Source organism: Rhinopithecus roxellana, chromosome 3 (genome assembly GCF_007565055.1).
Source record: "Rhinopithecus roxellana isolate Shanxi Qingling chromosome 3, ASM756505v1, whole genome shotgun sequence".
Taxonomy (NCBI): domain Eukaryota; kingdom Metazoa; phylum Chordata; class Mammalia; order Primates; family Cercopithecidae; genus Rhinopithecus; species Rhinopithecus roxellana.
Window position 1 is genome coordinate 148,104,405 of NC_044551.1, and position 16,416 is coordinate 148,120,820.

The 16,416-nt window shown below is 36.3% G+C and overlaps 1 protein-coding gene across 1 annotated transcript in view; it reads left to right on the plus strand.

Moving 5' to 3' along the window:
• The window catches only part of AP3B1 (adaptor related protein complex 3 subunit beta 1), a 305,763-nt gene that overhangs the window by 273,694 nt on the left and 15,653 nt on the right, over positions 1–16,416 (plus strand). Inside the window, exon 25 of the mRNA XM_010356679.2 lies at positions 13,888–13,985. Coding sequence (XP_010354981.1) covers positions 13,888–13,985 — 98 coding nt within the window. The remainder of the gene's footprint in view (positions 1–13,887; positions 13,986–16,416) is intronic.

A 16,416-nucleotide genomic window follows, 5' to 3' on the forward strand; every position in this document is an offset into this window, starting at 1 on the left:
CTAGCCATTACAATCTGCCATATGTGATTGAAATTCATGGTTTGTTGGTTAAAGAAAGGAGCTACTACTGAGTAATTTTTAACTTATCACTCCAGTTTTAGAAAATATATAAGAAAATTAATGAGGAAAATCCAGGAGAAATTAAAAACAATAATAATATTATTAAATAGCTCACAGAAGATCTCTTTTGAGATATACATGCATGTTATCTTGAGATTCTTAAGTGGAATATTATTGATTCCATCAGTACCTAAAACCCACACATTTTTGTTTCCTTTTTAAATCAATTTACAAACTGCTTTGATAAAAGTCAAAAGAGAACATTTATGCAGTTGGCAAAGGTTTCATAGCTGAATGCTATTCAGAAGAGCTTTTTTAGGATTGGATTTTGTTGTTAATGTTTTTCTATAATGCTTTATACATTTCTCGTGAAATTCAGAGGCTGTTAGCAAATTAGTACAAAGCTGTATTCATGCATCATTGAGAATTATCTTTGAACTCTTTTCTTTTTCTGATATAAGGCACAACTGGCTATTTTGAGTTAAAGTTTCTTTGTTTTTATTCTAAAAAGAATTGAGACATTTTATTTACGTTTTAGCCAGCTTAGAACAGAATTTGTTATGATTTAAAAGTCTTGAAGTTTTAGAAATAGACATTTTAAAATAAATATATAGATTAAACATAGTGAACTTTTCATTTTCATATACCTTTTCAGTTTACCAGTAATTCTGGCCTAATGTTATACCTTTTATTGCCGAGAACCTGCAATGATAAATATAAGCAATGTAGCATAACACATTGATTTTATGCAGATCATCACCTTTATGTTTTGGGAGGTCTGCTATATTAGTGATATATAAAAACTGATTACTTTTTCCAACATTGCCTAGTAATTGTTTATTATTTTTCTATTAGACAAACAACACAGATCAATATTACTGAACAACAGGCTATGAGTAACATCACTCTAAACAGATTTGCCTCTAACACCGGAGGTATATTCATTTTAATGATTTGGACAATGTGAACCCAATGACAAAGCTCAGGTACCAAGTCAGACCAAAATTAAGAACTAAAAAATATTCCTTTTTCTTATCAATTTATATAAAGAACCTTTTGATTCCTATGTAATTGGGTTTTTTTCCCCCAATTTTTATTACAAAGACTTCCTTCATAGTCTCTTGAACAGGATTTGCATTTTGTCTTTCATAATTAACTAAGTGCCTTTAAGGATGGATATATATGCATGTAGTATTTGACTTTTATCTTATACCAAGGAGTGTATGTGAATAGTATTTTTCTATATTTCTTTCAAACTAACTTTAGGAAAATAATTCATGTATTTCACATAGAAAATGTCTTGGCTATTAAAAGCATTTACATTAGTATGTTTTGCTGTTATAAAGATATAAATTATTCATTTTAGTTTTTGTTAAGCACAGCAGCATGCTAGATCAAAAATTTTGTGTGTGTGTTCCAAAAAGAGCACTTTGTCTTGCATCAAATGTAATTGATCCTGAAGCAGTGTAATCACAATTACTCACTTTCTTAATTGGCCTGCCCAAAATCAGAAAATGGAAACCGATCGACAGTGTTTAAATCAATAGCTTCATAGTAGTGCTTGTGGGGGTAGGGAGATAGTGGTAATGGGTAGATCAATTGGTCTTAGATGCCAATCACTGACTGTGCCTTTTGCATAGTAAATAGCACTTTTTGCTTAGTGATGTGCTGTATTAGTCTTGGTAGTTCAATAAAAAGAAAAAAAGAAACAAGAATGGCTGATATTGAATTTTTTCCTTGAAATACATTATACAAATCGATACATAAAATTATGGGTAATAACAGCGTATTTGATAAGAAGCCTTCAGAAATGCTGAGAACATGGACCAAAAGCCTGTCAGATACTCTTATTTGTTAAAATAAAAAAGTGAGAGTAAAATGATCCTGCTTTAGCTTCTGGATTAATTCTGTATCACTATAATTGTATCTATGGATAAATAGATATAGACAGAACTGTTATATTAAGCTATGTAGTTATATGCATATTTGATAAGCATTTATGCCTCTTTTTTGCTTTGCATTTTTAAATGGTCATCAAATTAAGTTCTTGATTAAATTTATTGAGATCGAATATGTGCGCAACATACATAAATATATCTGTCTAAAAGTTAGTGCAGTACATAAACAGAGCCTCATCCTTGTAATCAGCAGGCATGCATGTATTAACCGGTATAGGAAGTCACACAGCTTAGAGCTAGTTAGATAACTGAGCACATGTTTTTGTCCAAAGATCCATTAAAAAGAAAATACATTCTTTAATAGTGAATGAGCACTAAAAATATAAGAAAGAATGCCTTTAGCTGACCAGAAATTGTGAGGCATTATTAACAGAAAACAAATAGGAGTAGATAAACAATAACAGAGAAAATAAAAATCACAGGGAAAAACACTCATGGGAGAAAACTACCATAATGGTAAGAACCAATTTAGCAGAACATCAAGCACGAAGTGAGTAGGGGGCTTCAGACAGTCATCAGGGAATTAACTCCTTCCAGCCCCCTAGTTCCCCAATCTTTCGTCTGACAACAGGCAACATACACATTTAATTTGAGACTTGAGAATAAAACTGTAAAGAGAACGAGCCACTTGCCTGGGAAAGACGTTTTGGTGTGAATGTGGGGACCTACAAGAACAGAGCAAGGTTTGAGTTTGTATGAAGGAAGCAAGAATGGTCAGAGATGAGATGAAGTATAGCTTTATCCAAGAGAGTATCTATCCAAAATATTCTCAGATCCTCACCACTAGGGTAAAGCTAGTGTTACGTTTGTTGGTGGGGAGGAAAGGCCATTGCCTGCCTGCCTGCCTCCAACTTCATGTCCACATAACCAATCATTATCTCGTCCACTTACAAAAAATAAAACTTTAGTCAGCCCACCCAGGGGAGAGGAGACCCGTAGTAATGATAGTTGCTAACTCAGTAGATGAATAATGGAATGAATACAGCTGAATACTGATTGAGCGTCTGGAAGAAAGGGTCAAGGAAATCAGCTGGAATACAAAGCAAAAAGGCAGAGACAGAAAATAAGGAAGGTTAAAAGGATCAGTTCATCTCATAGGAGCTCTGGCAGGAAAGAAAAGACAATGAAGGGAAGAAATAATTTAGAAAATAGATTATAGAGGAACATTTTCTGCTGGACATGGTGGCTTACATCCATAATCCTAGCACGTTGGGAGGCCAAAGCAGGCCTAGCACGTTGGGAGCCCAGGAGTTCAAGACCAGCCTGGGTAACATAGCAAGACCTCATCTCTACCGAAAATCAAAAACGATTAGCCAGGTATGGTGGCACACACTTGTCGTCCTAGCCACTTGGGAGACTGAAGTGGTAGGATCACTGGAACCCAGGAGTTCAAGGCTCCAGTGAGCTGTGATCGCACCACTACACTCCAGCCTAGGCGGCAGAGTGTATCCCTGCCCCTAATGAATGAATGAATGAACATGTGGCCCAACAAAAGAAACACACAAGCCTTCAGATTAAGAGGGCCAAACAGGGCGAATGTGAAAAACTATGAAAAAGACCACATCCTGGTGAATTTTTGATAAGGAGAAGAATATCCTATTATCTTCCAAAGCAGAGAAAAAAGCAGCTTACCTAAAAAACGGACAAGAATGAGAATGGATTCAAATTTCACATCCTCGTATCAGTTCTGCAAGCCAGAAGGTAAAGGAAATGACGTTTAAAATTTTGAAAATACCAAAAATGGTATTTTGAAAATACCATTTTTCAGTGAAGGAAAGATCCTAGCAATCGGTTTACCACCTACACATCCTTTCTGAAAGGATTACTCAAAGATATACTGTAATAGGATATTTTCTGAAATCTGAGACAGAACCAGGCATGGTGATGCATGCCTGTAGTCCCAGCTGCTCAGGAGGCTGAGGCAGGAGAATAGCTTGAGCCCAGGAATTAGAGGTTACAGTGCGCGATGATTGCACCTGTGAAGAGCCGCTGCTTTCCAGCCTGGGCAACATAGTGAGACCTTGACTCAAAAAAAAAAAAAAATCTGAGACAGAAAAAAACATAGAATTAATAAAACAGTAGTGAGCAAAGAATTCTACCTATGAAATTTATCAACGTATAAAAATAATTGTTGACATAATGTGAAAAATAAATATTAACAATAAATTGGAACCAAAATCCCCGCAGAGACAAGAGGTATACAGGTATTCAAGAACCCTAGTAAATGGGTTCTTGTTATGTCTGAGAAGAGAGTTTATTGATGGCAAAAATAAGTTTAAATATGGTTTAAAATATTAAAGATAACCACTAAAATAATAGAAATGTGACGTATTATAACTTCTAAACAACTAGGAAGAAAGGGAGTAATTAAAACCTGATCAGGACTGCGTGTGGTGGCTTATACCTGTCATCCCAGCTCTTTGGAAGGCCAAGGCAGGAGGATCCCTCGAGGTCAGGACTTCAAGACCAGCCTGGCCAGCATAGCGAGAACTTGTCTCTATTAAAAAATAATAATAATTTAAAATAAAAGTTTAAAACTTGACCAGTTTAACCAAGAGGAAGAGGAAAAAGCATGGCAAATAGAAAACAAAACAAGATGGCTGGAGAGGCCATGCACACCACACATACTCATTTTCACAATTCATGTCAGAGAATTAAATCCTACTTTTACTAAACAGGTGAAAAACAAAATTTAACATATGCTATTTATGAGAACCCTCACTAAGAGAGAATGGCACAGAAAAGTTGAGATTAGAAAGATGAAGTGTGTGTGTATGTGCGTGCGTGTGTGTGTGTATGCATGCATCAGATAGATGTGCTAAAACTAGAAAAATTAAGAAGTATTTTAGGTAAAAAGTAATAATAGAATATTTTGTGCTCATTGTAATCCTCCAAGAAAATACAATAGTTACAAACTTTAAAACCATGCAGTTTTGTAATTTATAAAGCAGAAAATAATACAAATACTAGGAGAAATTGTCAAAGCCATAATCATAGTATATTTTAACATGCACATCAGAAGTTGACAAATCAGAGAGTAAGGATAAATAGGTATAGATATATACAGGTTTAATGATTTAATTACCAAGCTGAATCTAAGATATTTATGTTTACACAGAATTCCTTGTTTCCTGTGTGCAGAAAATACTCATTTTTTTAAAAGCACATACAGGATTTACAAAAGAAAAGGAAAACTATGAGATAATATGATTAAAGAAAAAAGACACCTTAGAAAGATTAGAGAGGAGAAAGATGATAAAGCACAGAGATCTTTTAAGTTACAAAATAATACTATACAGTTCTATACCAATAAATTGGAACATTTAGATGAAATTAATGGTTTCCTAGAAAAATATAAATTAGAAATAAAAACGATTAAATTGTATCAGACCTTAAAAAAGAGATTTTTTTCTAGAACAGAAGAAAAGGAAATCATGCCATGTCGTTTTGTAAGTCTAGCATCACCCTGATTTTAAAGCGCAAAAGGATAACATATGAAGATGGACATCAGTTGTAGTTATAAATTCAAATGACTTCTGGCCCGTACGAGTTACCCATAGCCACATGAAGTATCAGAAACAATCTCTTTTAAGTCAGAAAAGCAAAACAAGGATATCTGCTGTCCACACTATATTCCACATTATAATGGAAGTTCTAGCCAATACAGAAAGGCAAGTAAACGCCATTTGCAGTATAAATCCTGGAAAAGAAGAGACAAAATTATAATTTTTTTTTTTTTTTTTGAGACAGAGTCTCGCTCTGCTGCCCAGGCTGGAGTGCAGTGGGGTGATCTTGGCTCACTGCAACCTCCGCCTCCTGGATTCAAGGAATTCTCCGGCCTCTGCCTCCCGAGTAGCTGGGACTACAGGCACGTGCCACCAAGCCCGACTAATTGTTGTATTTTCAGTAGAGAGAGGGGTTCAACATATTGACCAGGCTGGTCTTGAACTCCTGACCTTGTGATCGGCCCACCTCGGCCTCCCAAAGTGCTGTAATCCCATTACAGGCATGAACCACAGCACCTCGCCAAAATTACAATTTTTATTCAACGTAATTATCATTATTATTATTATTATTATTATTGAGACGGAGTCTCACTCTGTCACCAGGCTGGAGTGCAGTGGTGCAATCTCGGCTCACTGCAACCTCCGCCTCCCAGGTTCAAGCGATTCTTCTTCCTCAGCTTCCCGAGAAGCTGGGATTACAGGCACGCACCACCAGGCCCAGCTAATTTCTGTATATTTAGTAGAGATGGGGTTTTACCATGCTGACCAGGCTGGTCTTGAACTCCTGACACCTTGGCCTCCCAATGTGTTGGGATTACAGGTGTGAGCCACTGCGCCTGGCCTATTCAACATAATTATTAACCCGTAAAGTTGGAATCAACAGAAAATTTATTATTTAAACTAATGAGTTTAGAAAGGTGATACAGATACTTATGTAGGGAGAAAAAAACCCTAAAACTTTCCTAAAGGGCATAAAGGAAGATATAATTAAATATAAAGAAATATAAGCAAAATAATAAGAAATACTGTGTTTTTAAATGGGAAACAGTATTGAACCTCAAATTAATCTTCAAATTCAATGTGATTCTAGGCTAAATGCCAGTATACCTTTTCAAGAAACTTGACAAACTTCTAAAATTCAACTGGAAAAGAAAATGCACAAGAAAAGTCAACATTTTTAATGAAAAAAGTATTTCTCTATAATAATTTTAAAATACTCCTTAAAGCCACAAGAATATTTTTGTTCTGTATAATTGATATTGGCACAAGAACCAATGAAACCAGAGAATTTAGAAATGTAGAAATTTTGTATGTCATAAAGGTGACATTTCAAATCTGTGGGGAGAGAATGGACCATTCAGTAAATGGTGTGAAGACCCTTATTTGGAAAAAGTAAAGGTAGCTCAACATCACTAGTATTCAGGGAAATAAAAATTAAAGCATGTCACTCATCAGATTGGCAAGGTTTTAGAATAAGTTTTATATTTGGTATTGACAAGGAAGGTAGAGAAAAACATATACTCTTGTATGCTGTTTGTGGGACTTTAAATTGGCAGTATCTGTAAAATATTCATACTTTTGAACTTAGCAATTTCACTTTTAGGGTATCAAGCCTAGAGAAGTATTTGTGCTTGTACACAAATAGATCTAGCCAAATATATTATTTAAGCATTGTTTATAATGGAGAAAAATTGGAAATGATCATCAGTGGGGGAATACTGAAATAATGATATATCCCTATTACGTATGTAGGTTTTGAGTACCTCCTGTGCCTTATTTCATTTTATTTCCTTTAATAGTTAAAACTAGCCTGCAAGGTAAATGTCACTCATTCATAGATGAGAAACTTGAGTCTCAGAATAGGCTACTCACCTGTTTCTCTTACCTACAAACTTTACCAGTTTGGATCCTATAAAGGAATCCATGAACTGAGATTACATGTAGTACAAGAATATATGCTGCAGTTAAATGTGTACCAAGTAGAGTCTTGCCTTACATTAAACTTTTATGCCATCTGGTCCTATGTAGCTAGGCTATTTAAAGCTACCCTAATAATAGTGCTTCATTGATCTGGTAACTGTTAATTCTGACAAATTTACATCTATCATCAGTCATTTTTCACATTCCCTATCCATGTTGAGGCAGTTATGCATAGAAATGGAGATAATCTGTCTCTCCCGTTTAATCAAAGGGGTTGTGAAGAAAAAGGAAAAGAAAAGCTACATGGAGAGAGAACCAAAAAGAAGGCAAAATGGTAGAAAAGGAGATGCATATAAACTGGAGGACATCCTAGAACACTCATGTAAATGAAAGTAAATGTTTCCCCAAATAAAGAGGAAATGTTCCATCTTAGTTCTGTTATAAGCCACACCTTGCTTACAAGATGAAACTGGCTTACAAAGTGACTTATGTACTAGTTATGTTGGATTTTGTATTTGGTTGTAACAGAAACCCAACTGCAGTGGCATGACCAAATAAGGATTTATTATTCTCCTAGAACAAGAACTGCAGGGTTTGGCAGTTCAGAGCTGGTGCAGTAGCTTCCCAGTATCTTCAGGACGTAAGGTCTTCCACCTTTTTTTTCATGTGCTAATTTTGTTAGCAAATGCTGGGCAACTTCTTGGTCACAAGATGGCTGCTCCACCTCCAGGCTTCCATCTGCATTCCAGGAAAGAAATGACATGGAGAAAGGAGCCAGGTTTATGTCAGAAAAACAAAACTTTCTCCGAAATCCCCACTGAAGTTCTGTTTATAATTCATTGGTCATGACTGGGTCACTTGATCACTCTTAGCTACGAGAGAGGCCGAGAAATGTGTTTCAGTTGAGCTCTCTAATGCCTTGCTTGTTGCTAGGAGGGGCATTTCGTGATCGCTTTCCCCACCCTCTGCAAACAGCTAGACTTTCATAGATGCCTTAGAAGGCAGATCTCCTGCCTCTTCTCTCCCCTAACACCCCACCCGTCTCCCTTGGCATCATAGCTGTCCAGCCACTTTTAATTGAGGAGTATGTGGTGTCCTTCAGGAGTGCTGGGAAGAGAGGTTCTCTTAAAAAGTATAAAAAGTAATTCAAAAGTGTTGTACATAATGATGTAACTCAGTGGTCCCCTAACTTTTAAAATTTTATACCTCTATTAGTAAAAATATTTTGAGTATGTACTCTCTAGAAGTTTATTTGTAATTATATATGTGTGTGTATGTATATATATATATATGTATGTGTGTATATTTCTCACTGTGCTAACATGTATTTACTAAAACATACAAAAACAGAGGCCAGTCACAGTGGCTTATGCCTATAATCCCACAACTTTGGGAGGCCAAGGCAGGAGGATCACTTGAGCCCAGGAGTTCAAGATCAGCCTGGGCAATATAGTAAGACTCTGTCTTTACAAAAAACAAAAACAAAAACAAAAAAGCCAGACACAATGACTCACGCCTGTAATCCCAGCACTTTAGGAGGCCAAGGCAGGTGGATTGCTTGAGGTCAGGAGTTCAAGACCAGCCTGGCCAACATGGTGAAACCCCGTCTCTACTAAAATACAAAAATTAACCAGGCGAGGTGGTGGGCACCTGTAATCCCAGCTACTAGGGAAGCTGAGGCAGGAGAATTGCTTGAACCCAGGAGGTGGAGGTTGCAGTTAACCGAGATTGCGCCACTGCCCTCCAACCTGGGTGACAGAGTGAGACTCTGTCTCAAAAAAAAAAAAAAAAAAAAAAAAAAAAATTATCTAGGCATGGTGGCATGTGCCTGTAGTCCCAGCTATTTGGGAGGCTGAGAGAAGAAGATCACTTGAGCCCAGGAGGTCGAGGCTGCAACAAGCTGTCATCACACCACTGTACTCCAGCCTGGGTGACAGAGCTGAGACCCTGTCTCCTAGAAAAACAGAACCTTAAAAGGAATGAGAAAAAATATATATATTTAGTAGGGTTTTTGCCTATACCTCAGTGGATTGTCTTGTGCCTCTGACTTTGGAGGACTTTGTATACAGTGACTTGAAGCTGAAATTTTAGATTTCATACTAAGTTCATTTGTAATTTATATATTTTATATACACACACACACACACACACACACACACACACACACACACCATGTATGTATATATACATCTTCTTCTAGTCCTTCACCAGTTTTTACATACTTCTCTTAATGTGACCAAGTCTTCCCCTCCATCAGGTTTGGTCTCATTCTTCGAGTAGCCTACCCGCAATCCTTTCTCACTTAAGTACTCCTTTTTGGCTGTTTCTGAAGAAGTATCCTACTCCTTTCTAGGGCTAACCCACTCACCTAGTTCTTGTGCTCTTCATCCCAACCTCTTTTACCTCTCCTAAGACCTTGCTCTACCAGTTATTCCTTTGTTTCTTCTTCCTTACTGGCTCTTTCCCCTCAGCCTCTAAACATGCTCAGGTTTCTTTAGGTGTTATTCCTTTGCCTCTTCGTTCTCAGGAAGCTTGCCTCTTCTTTCTGGTCCTTCTTCCATTGTCAGTCTTCCCTTCACCCTTCAACTCACTGCATTGTGTAGTCTTCCTGCAATCTGAACGGCCTTACCAAGATTAGCAGTTATACTTCTTTCTATCCCTCATCTTACTCTGCCTCCCTGCAATATTTGGCACATGCCTTTTTTCCTGACCACTCTTCCTCCAGTCTCTTCTGCAAGTTGCTCTTCTTCTGTTTTTACTTAAATACAGGTCTTCCCCAGATTTGCACTCTTTCCTTTTTGTGGTATCCTCTTTTCCTATATGATTTTTATCTACTCATAAGGCTTCAGCTCTTCCCTACACCATTTACACCATTCTTTTTTTGGTTTTGTTTTTGTTTTTATACTTTAAGTTCTAGGGTACATGTGCACAACATGCTGGTTTGTTACATATGTATACATGTGCCATGTTGGTGTGCTGCACCCATTAACTCATCATTTACATTAGGTATATCTCCTAATGCTTTCCCTCCTCCCTCCTCCCACCCCACAACAGGCCCCGATGTGTGATGTTCCCCATCCTGTGTCCATGTGTTCTCATTGTTCAATTTGCACCTATGAGTGAGAACATGCAGTGTTTGGTTTTCTGTCCTTGGCGCTAGTTTGCTCAGAATGATGGTTTCCAGCCTCATCCATGTCCCTGCAAAGGACACGAGCTCATCCTTTTTTATAGCTGCATAGTATTCCATGGTGTATATGTGCCACGTTTTCTTAATCCAGTCTGTCATTTACAGACATTTGGGTTGGTTCCAAGTCTTTGCTATTGTGAATAGTGCCACAGTAAACATACGTGTGCATGTGTCTTTACAGCAGCATGACTTATAATCCTTTGGGTATATACCCAGTAATGGGATGGCTGGGTCAAATGGCATTTCTAGTTCTAGATCCTTGAGGAATCGCCACACTGTCTTCCACAATGGTTGAACTAGTTTACAGTCCCACCAACAGTTTAAAAGTGTTCCTCTTTCTCCACATCCTCCCCTACACCTGTTGTTTCCTGACTTTAATGATCGCCATTCTAACTGGTATGAGATGGTATCTCATTGTGGTTTTGATTTGCATTTCTCTGATGGCCAGTGATGATGAGCATTTTTTTCATGCATTTACACCATTCTTACTGCTTCCAGACTCTTACGTACTGCCCTGTCCTCTCTCTTGATTCCCTTTCTTTTTTCTTTTCTTTTCTTTTCTCTTTTCTTTTATTTTATTTTTCTTTACTTTTCTTTTCTTTCTTTTCTTGATGAGGTCTCACTCTATCACCTAGGCTGGAGTGCAGTAGCATGATCATAGTTCGCTGTAGTCTCAAACTCCCGGGCTTAAGCAATCCTCCCAGCTAACCCTCCCAAATAGCTAGGATTATAAGCACACGTCACTATGCGCAGCTAGTCTCTCTCCAGATTCTTGATTTGTATTTCCATTTATCTGCTGAATATCTCTTCGTGGGTAACTCAGCACTCAAAATACAATGTGGCTAAAGCCAAATCATTTTCTTTAAGTCCCCAAATTCCTTCAATACATTGTCATTCACCCAGTTGTTCACATTAGAAGGTGCGAAGTTTCTTCCCTCCATTCATCACCAGGTGTGTCCCTTCTACTCTAGAATATCCATAAAGTACTCCATCTACCCCCTGCCCAGTGCTGCCCTTCCCCACCCTGGGGAAGTTGCATATTATAGTGGAATAAATGTGGACTTTGAAGTTAGATACACCTGGGTTCAAATCCCAGTGCTGTCAGTTACTAGCTGTGTGACCTTGGGCATATTGTTCAACTTCTTTTTAGTTTTCTTATCAGTAAAATTGAAATAACAGAAGCTGTCTCTCAATATCCTTTTTAGGCTTTATTAAAGTAAAAAAACACACAGTAAATGCGTAAAAAACATCAAAACCCTGCCTAGACTATTAATTTAGACTCCTAACTGATGTACCCGCCTTTGGTTTCTCCCTTACTCCACCTTACCACTGCCACTGGAGTTTCTAAAACATAAATGGGACCATTTACCTTCCTATGCCAAAAATCTCTAGTAGTTTCCTATTGCTTCAAGAAACACTGAAACTCCCTTGTCTTCGTTATATGAGTAAAGTAACCATATGCTTTATCACACATATCAGGATACTTTAGAGAGTGAAAGTAGGCACCAGCTGGACAGGATTCCACAACAGCTGTAAACTGGGACTATTCCTGGGAGGACTGGGATGAGTGGTCATACTATATATGATACTCTGCCATGTGCCCCCAGCCTCTTCTATTGACATATTAGTCTGCTCCTCATTCCCAAAGTACAGGCCTAGAATGCCCTCTTTCTCCTCTTGGAAGTAAACTCAGTCTTCACTCCTGCAGAATGCTTCCCACATATCTAATGTAGTGCCTGCCATTCCATTGTAAGTATCATTTCTTTCCCTCCAACTAGATTTGTGAGCTTCAAGGGCCAATCTCCCTTGGCATTAAATCCCCAGACATTCACACACTACATAGGATCAAGTTTGCATTCAATAAGTGTTTATCGAATTGACAAATAAATTGGAGTTATTGGTTTGCCTTGGACAATCTACATATGGAAAAAATATAAGGCCACTTGCAAGAGTACAATACATAATAGCATAAAATAAAAGTGAATTTTATGTTCTTTTTTTATATTATGTCATTTGTCTCTACCCACACGTGAATAAATTCCAGTGTTTCTTAATCTAATGTTTAGTATTCCTTATCCACAATCCCTGTTTCTCTAGCTACCATCTCACAGGCTGTGGGATCCAGTTCTAACATGAAGGTAGAAGTTCCTCTATGGGACTTCCTGAAAACTTTTGCTTTTGTAATAAAAAGGAACAGATTTGGTTGACACAGTTACTCAACACTCTCTCATCACCACCCTTCCTTCAATGGAATGTAAACTAGGTACCTGTAGATACAGCAGCTATGTGGCAACCATGAGGATGAAAGCCAACATAGTAAGGATGGCAGAGTGGAAAGCTAGAGGAATCTGGGCCTCTAAAGGCTTTTTTAAGCCACTTAATGAGCCTGTGACTGGTTACTCTAAGACTTCTTGTATTATAAACGATCAATGCCTTTTTCTCAAAAAACTGTTAATTGGATTTTCTGCTTCTTTGCAGCCAAACACACTGTTATCATTTAGGATACACCCATCAACCTAACCCTAAACATCTAACTTTAAAAAATTTTTTAGACAATTTAGTATTTTTTATTGATCATAATGTCATGAGACTTACGTAAATGCACTTATTGTTTTTCTATCTGATATTAGAACAGACATGGTTGGCTTTCTTAAATTCTTCATATCCTGTCATTTGAAATAATTTTTACCATGTTGGTCAATGATGTCAATGAATAGCACTACTAGCAAATAAGGGCTATTTTTTTTTTTTTTTAAGGAAAGCAAGTTTGCAGATGAGATATTACTTTATTAGCACCTATCTAAACACAATATGGTCACTCTATTTTCTTCTTTATTATATTTTTAAAAAGAGATCTTAACTGTTTCAGACTAAAGCACTTCATCTTCTATACTTTAACATGTATACAAACTAGAGATAAAATATTACTTCTGTATAAGCTGCATGAAGTGCTTCTCTGGTGGTAGTGGTTACATACAATTACTGCAATTTTTTAAAGTTGTTTTTCAAATGGGATAATTTACTATACCTATGTAGTTTTGTTTTTTAAAAAAGTCCTGATTGAGAAAACAGATGTATTTTTCTGCAAGTAATGTTGTTCAGGAAAATGTTTAAACCTTTTTAGCTGTGATATTTAAACCAAAAAGACCTTATACTGTCTATGCTAACATATGCTTTCATTGCATTGATTTAACTACTTAGTATTAAGAACGTTTATTTATGAAGCATTTAGTCAGCTTTGATTGTTTTTCTTCAGTACCAAGGATGATTGCTTCAGTGTTAATATTCAACCACCTGTTGGAGAACTACTTTTACCTGTGGCCATGTCAGAGAAAGATTTTAAGAAAGAGCAAGGTGAGAGATGCCTACAACTTACTAGAAATTTACACACCAAATAATATGTGCTCATTCCTGTACAGTCTCTAAAACAAATTTTCATGTATACATAGCCATTAACAGATATTAGTGCACAATCTTCCAATTTTTGTTAATGCTTTGCACTTACAACCTTAAAAATAGATGTTTGTCTATATTTCTGGCACACTTGAAAACTGATTAATATGTCTTTAAAATGATAAATTAATTCTTAATCACCTTTTCAATGCTGAGAGTTGTCGCTTGTCAACCCAATGATATACTAATGGGTTTTGTATTATTGAAAGTGCCAGGAATTGGGGACTTTACCAGTGTCCTACCACTGTAATTGTTATGTTTGTGTATTTTTTCATTATAGAAACTGTTTTTTTATGTCTTACTAATGTATTTGTCCCTGCACACATTAAACTACCTTACCCTTCAAAATAAAGTCCTAATTATGGCATTAAAATACTTCTGGTTTCTTTTGACCTAATTCTATATTAAAGAAATGCTGTGTTGTCAGAACGTATTAGAACTGAAACATTTTTTAAATAAGTACTTAAAAAGAAAATATTTTCAGCAAAATGCAAATATTAATATCTGTAGTTGGCCCAGAGTCAAACATACCTTCTAATAAAAGCGAGGTGGTTTTTTTTCATATGTGAATAAGGGGAGATAACTGTCTGGTTTTATGTGTTTAATTAACGATAACGTTTATAAAACTAAGGCATATTTAAATGCTGTAGTCAGCAGTTTTTACAACTTTATGTGAATCTTAGCCATTTTTTCCTGTGGAGGGTGTTATCAAAGATTCCTTCATTTTGAGGTAGTAAATCATACCCATCAAACTTCCAGAACGTACTAGGCACACACGAATACCTACACCTAAGAAGAGGGGCATGCTTCCTGGCACTCCATTATTACGCTGAAGATACTGTTTTTACTCTAAGCCTTTGCAATTCACAGTGTCAAAAAGAAAATCTCATACAAGGCCGTAAATTAATAGTAATATTTTTGCTCGGGCATTATTTAAGTGATAAAAAAGAACGATGAAATCTTTCTTTGGATTTGCATTTCTTGGAAAGTTGATTATTGCTATAGAGGAAAATTATCTTTGTGATTTTATTTTTCTATTGACAAATTGAATTGATTCTTATATTTGCTATTCTTACCCTTTGCTGGCTAAAGCCTGCCTCTCTGCTTTACATCTGCTCAGCAAACCAAGGTGAGTGGCACACGGTAACTGAATAAGGCGTTGGCACATTTATTGTTAAGGGGATTTTCTTTTTTGAAAAGTGCAGCTAAAGTTATCTGAAGCAGCAGATTATTATATACCCTTTCACTCCCTCAGCTTTTGTTTAGAATACTTAATATTTCGATCAAATCTTTTGTGCTCTGCTGTGACTGAGGGATTTTTCGCTGACTAGCCATACAGAACCGTAAGTGCATGAGAGAGGTGCACTTGGAGAATAGCTGTGGTCCTCTGTGGAGTTGTTGCCAAAATTCCTTTTTCTTCTGCCATTTTACTTCTATGGTTGTTGATTATTTGTCTGAATAAATCTGGCAGCTGTTTGCTATGTTTAATAGAGCAGAAAGGCTACTCTGAATAAAGCTATTTGAAAATTTGTTTATATGAAGTATTTGTAAATCCTTGCAAGTCTCTTGGCATTTCTGTATCATTCTTTCTGTCTTCCTGAATTCATTCTTTGATGTGGAACTTGATGCTGGCAAATTTAGCACAGGTTTAAAGAGTCTTTTCAATAGCATCTTTTTAGTTATAGGTTTCAGCAGGTTTGGTGATAGCGGTCTCAATCCTCAGCTTTACACATGTATTTGTTATACTGCTCTAGTAAGAACTTAGCTTATTTCCACAAAAGATACCTAGAAATCTCTCGCCAACAGAAAATCCTAAATCAGAATAAAAATCTGTTTCCTCAGATTTTATCAGTGCAAAATTCTGGAAGGTAAAATGCAAGTAAATTTAAGGGGTGTGTGTGTGGGGGAGTAAGGGTACACCAGCTTTAACTGATTTTTCTACCTTGAATAAAAAGGATTTACATAATTAATATCTTATTTCATATGACACATTTTAAAACTCAAGAAGTATGTTAAATGTGTTAATTCAATTTAACTGAAAAAATTATAAATAAGGAACATGAGGAATATGGTTCCATTTTTATTCTAAAGATATACATAACTGAAAAGTATACAGTATTAAATAAAAGTGGTTCTAACAGAGTATTGCATTTTAAGTTAATATTTTTTAAAAACAAAAGTTTCATTTCTAATATGCAACATGATCTATCACTTTTTCTCAGTTGTTGCATTTAGGATTTCATGGCTAAACATTTTTTATATATATAATAAGATTGGTAGTCAAAGTAGTAAATGAAAGATTATTCTATGTATTGATGGTTATGTATATAAG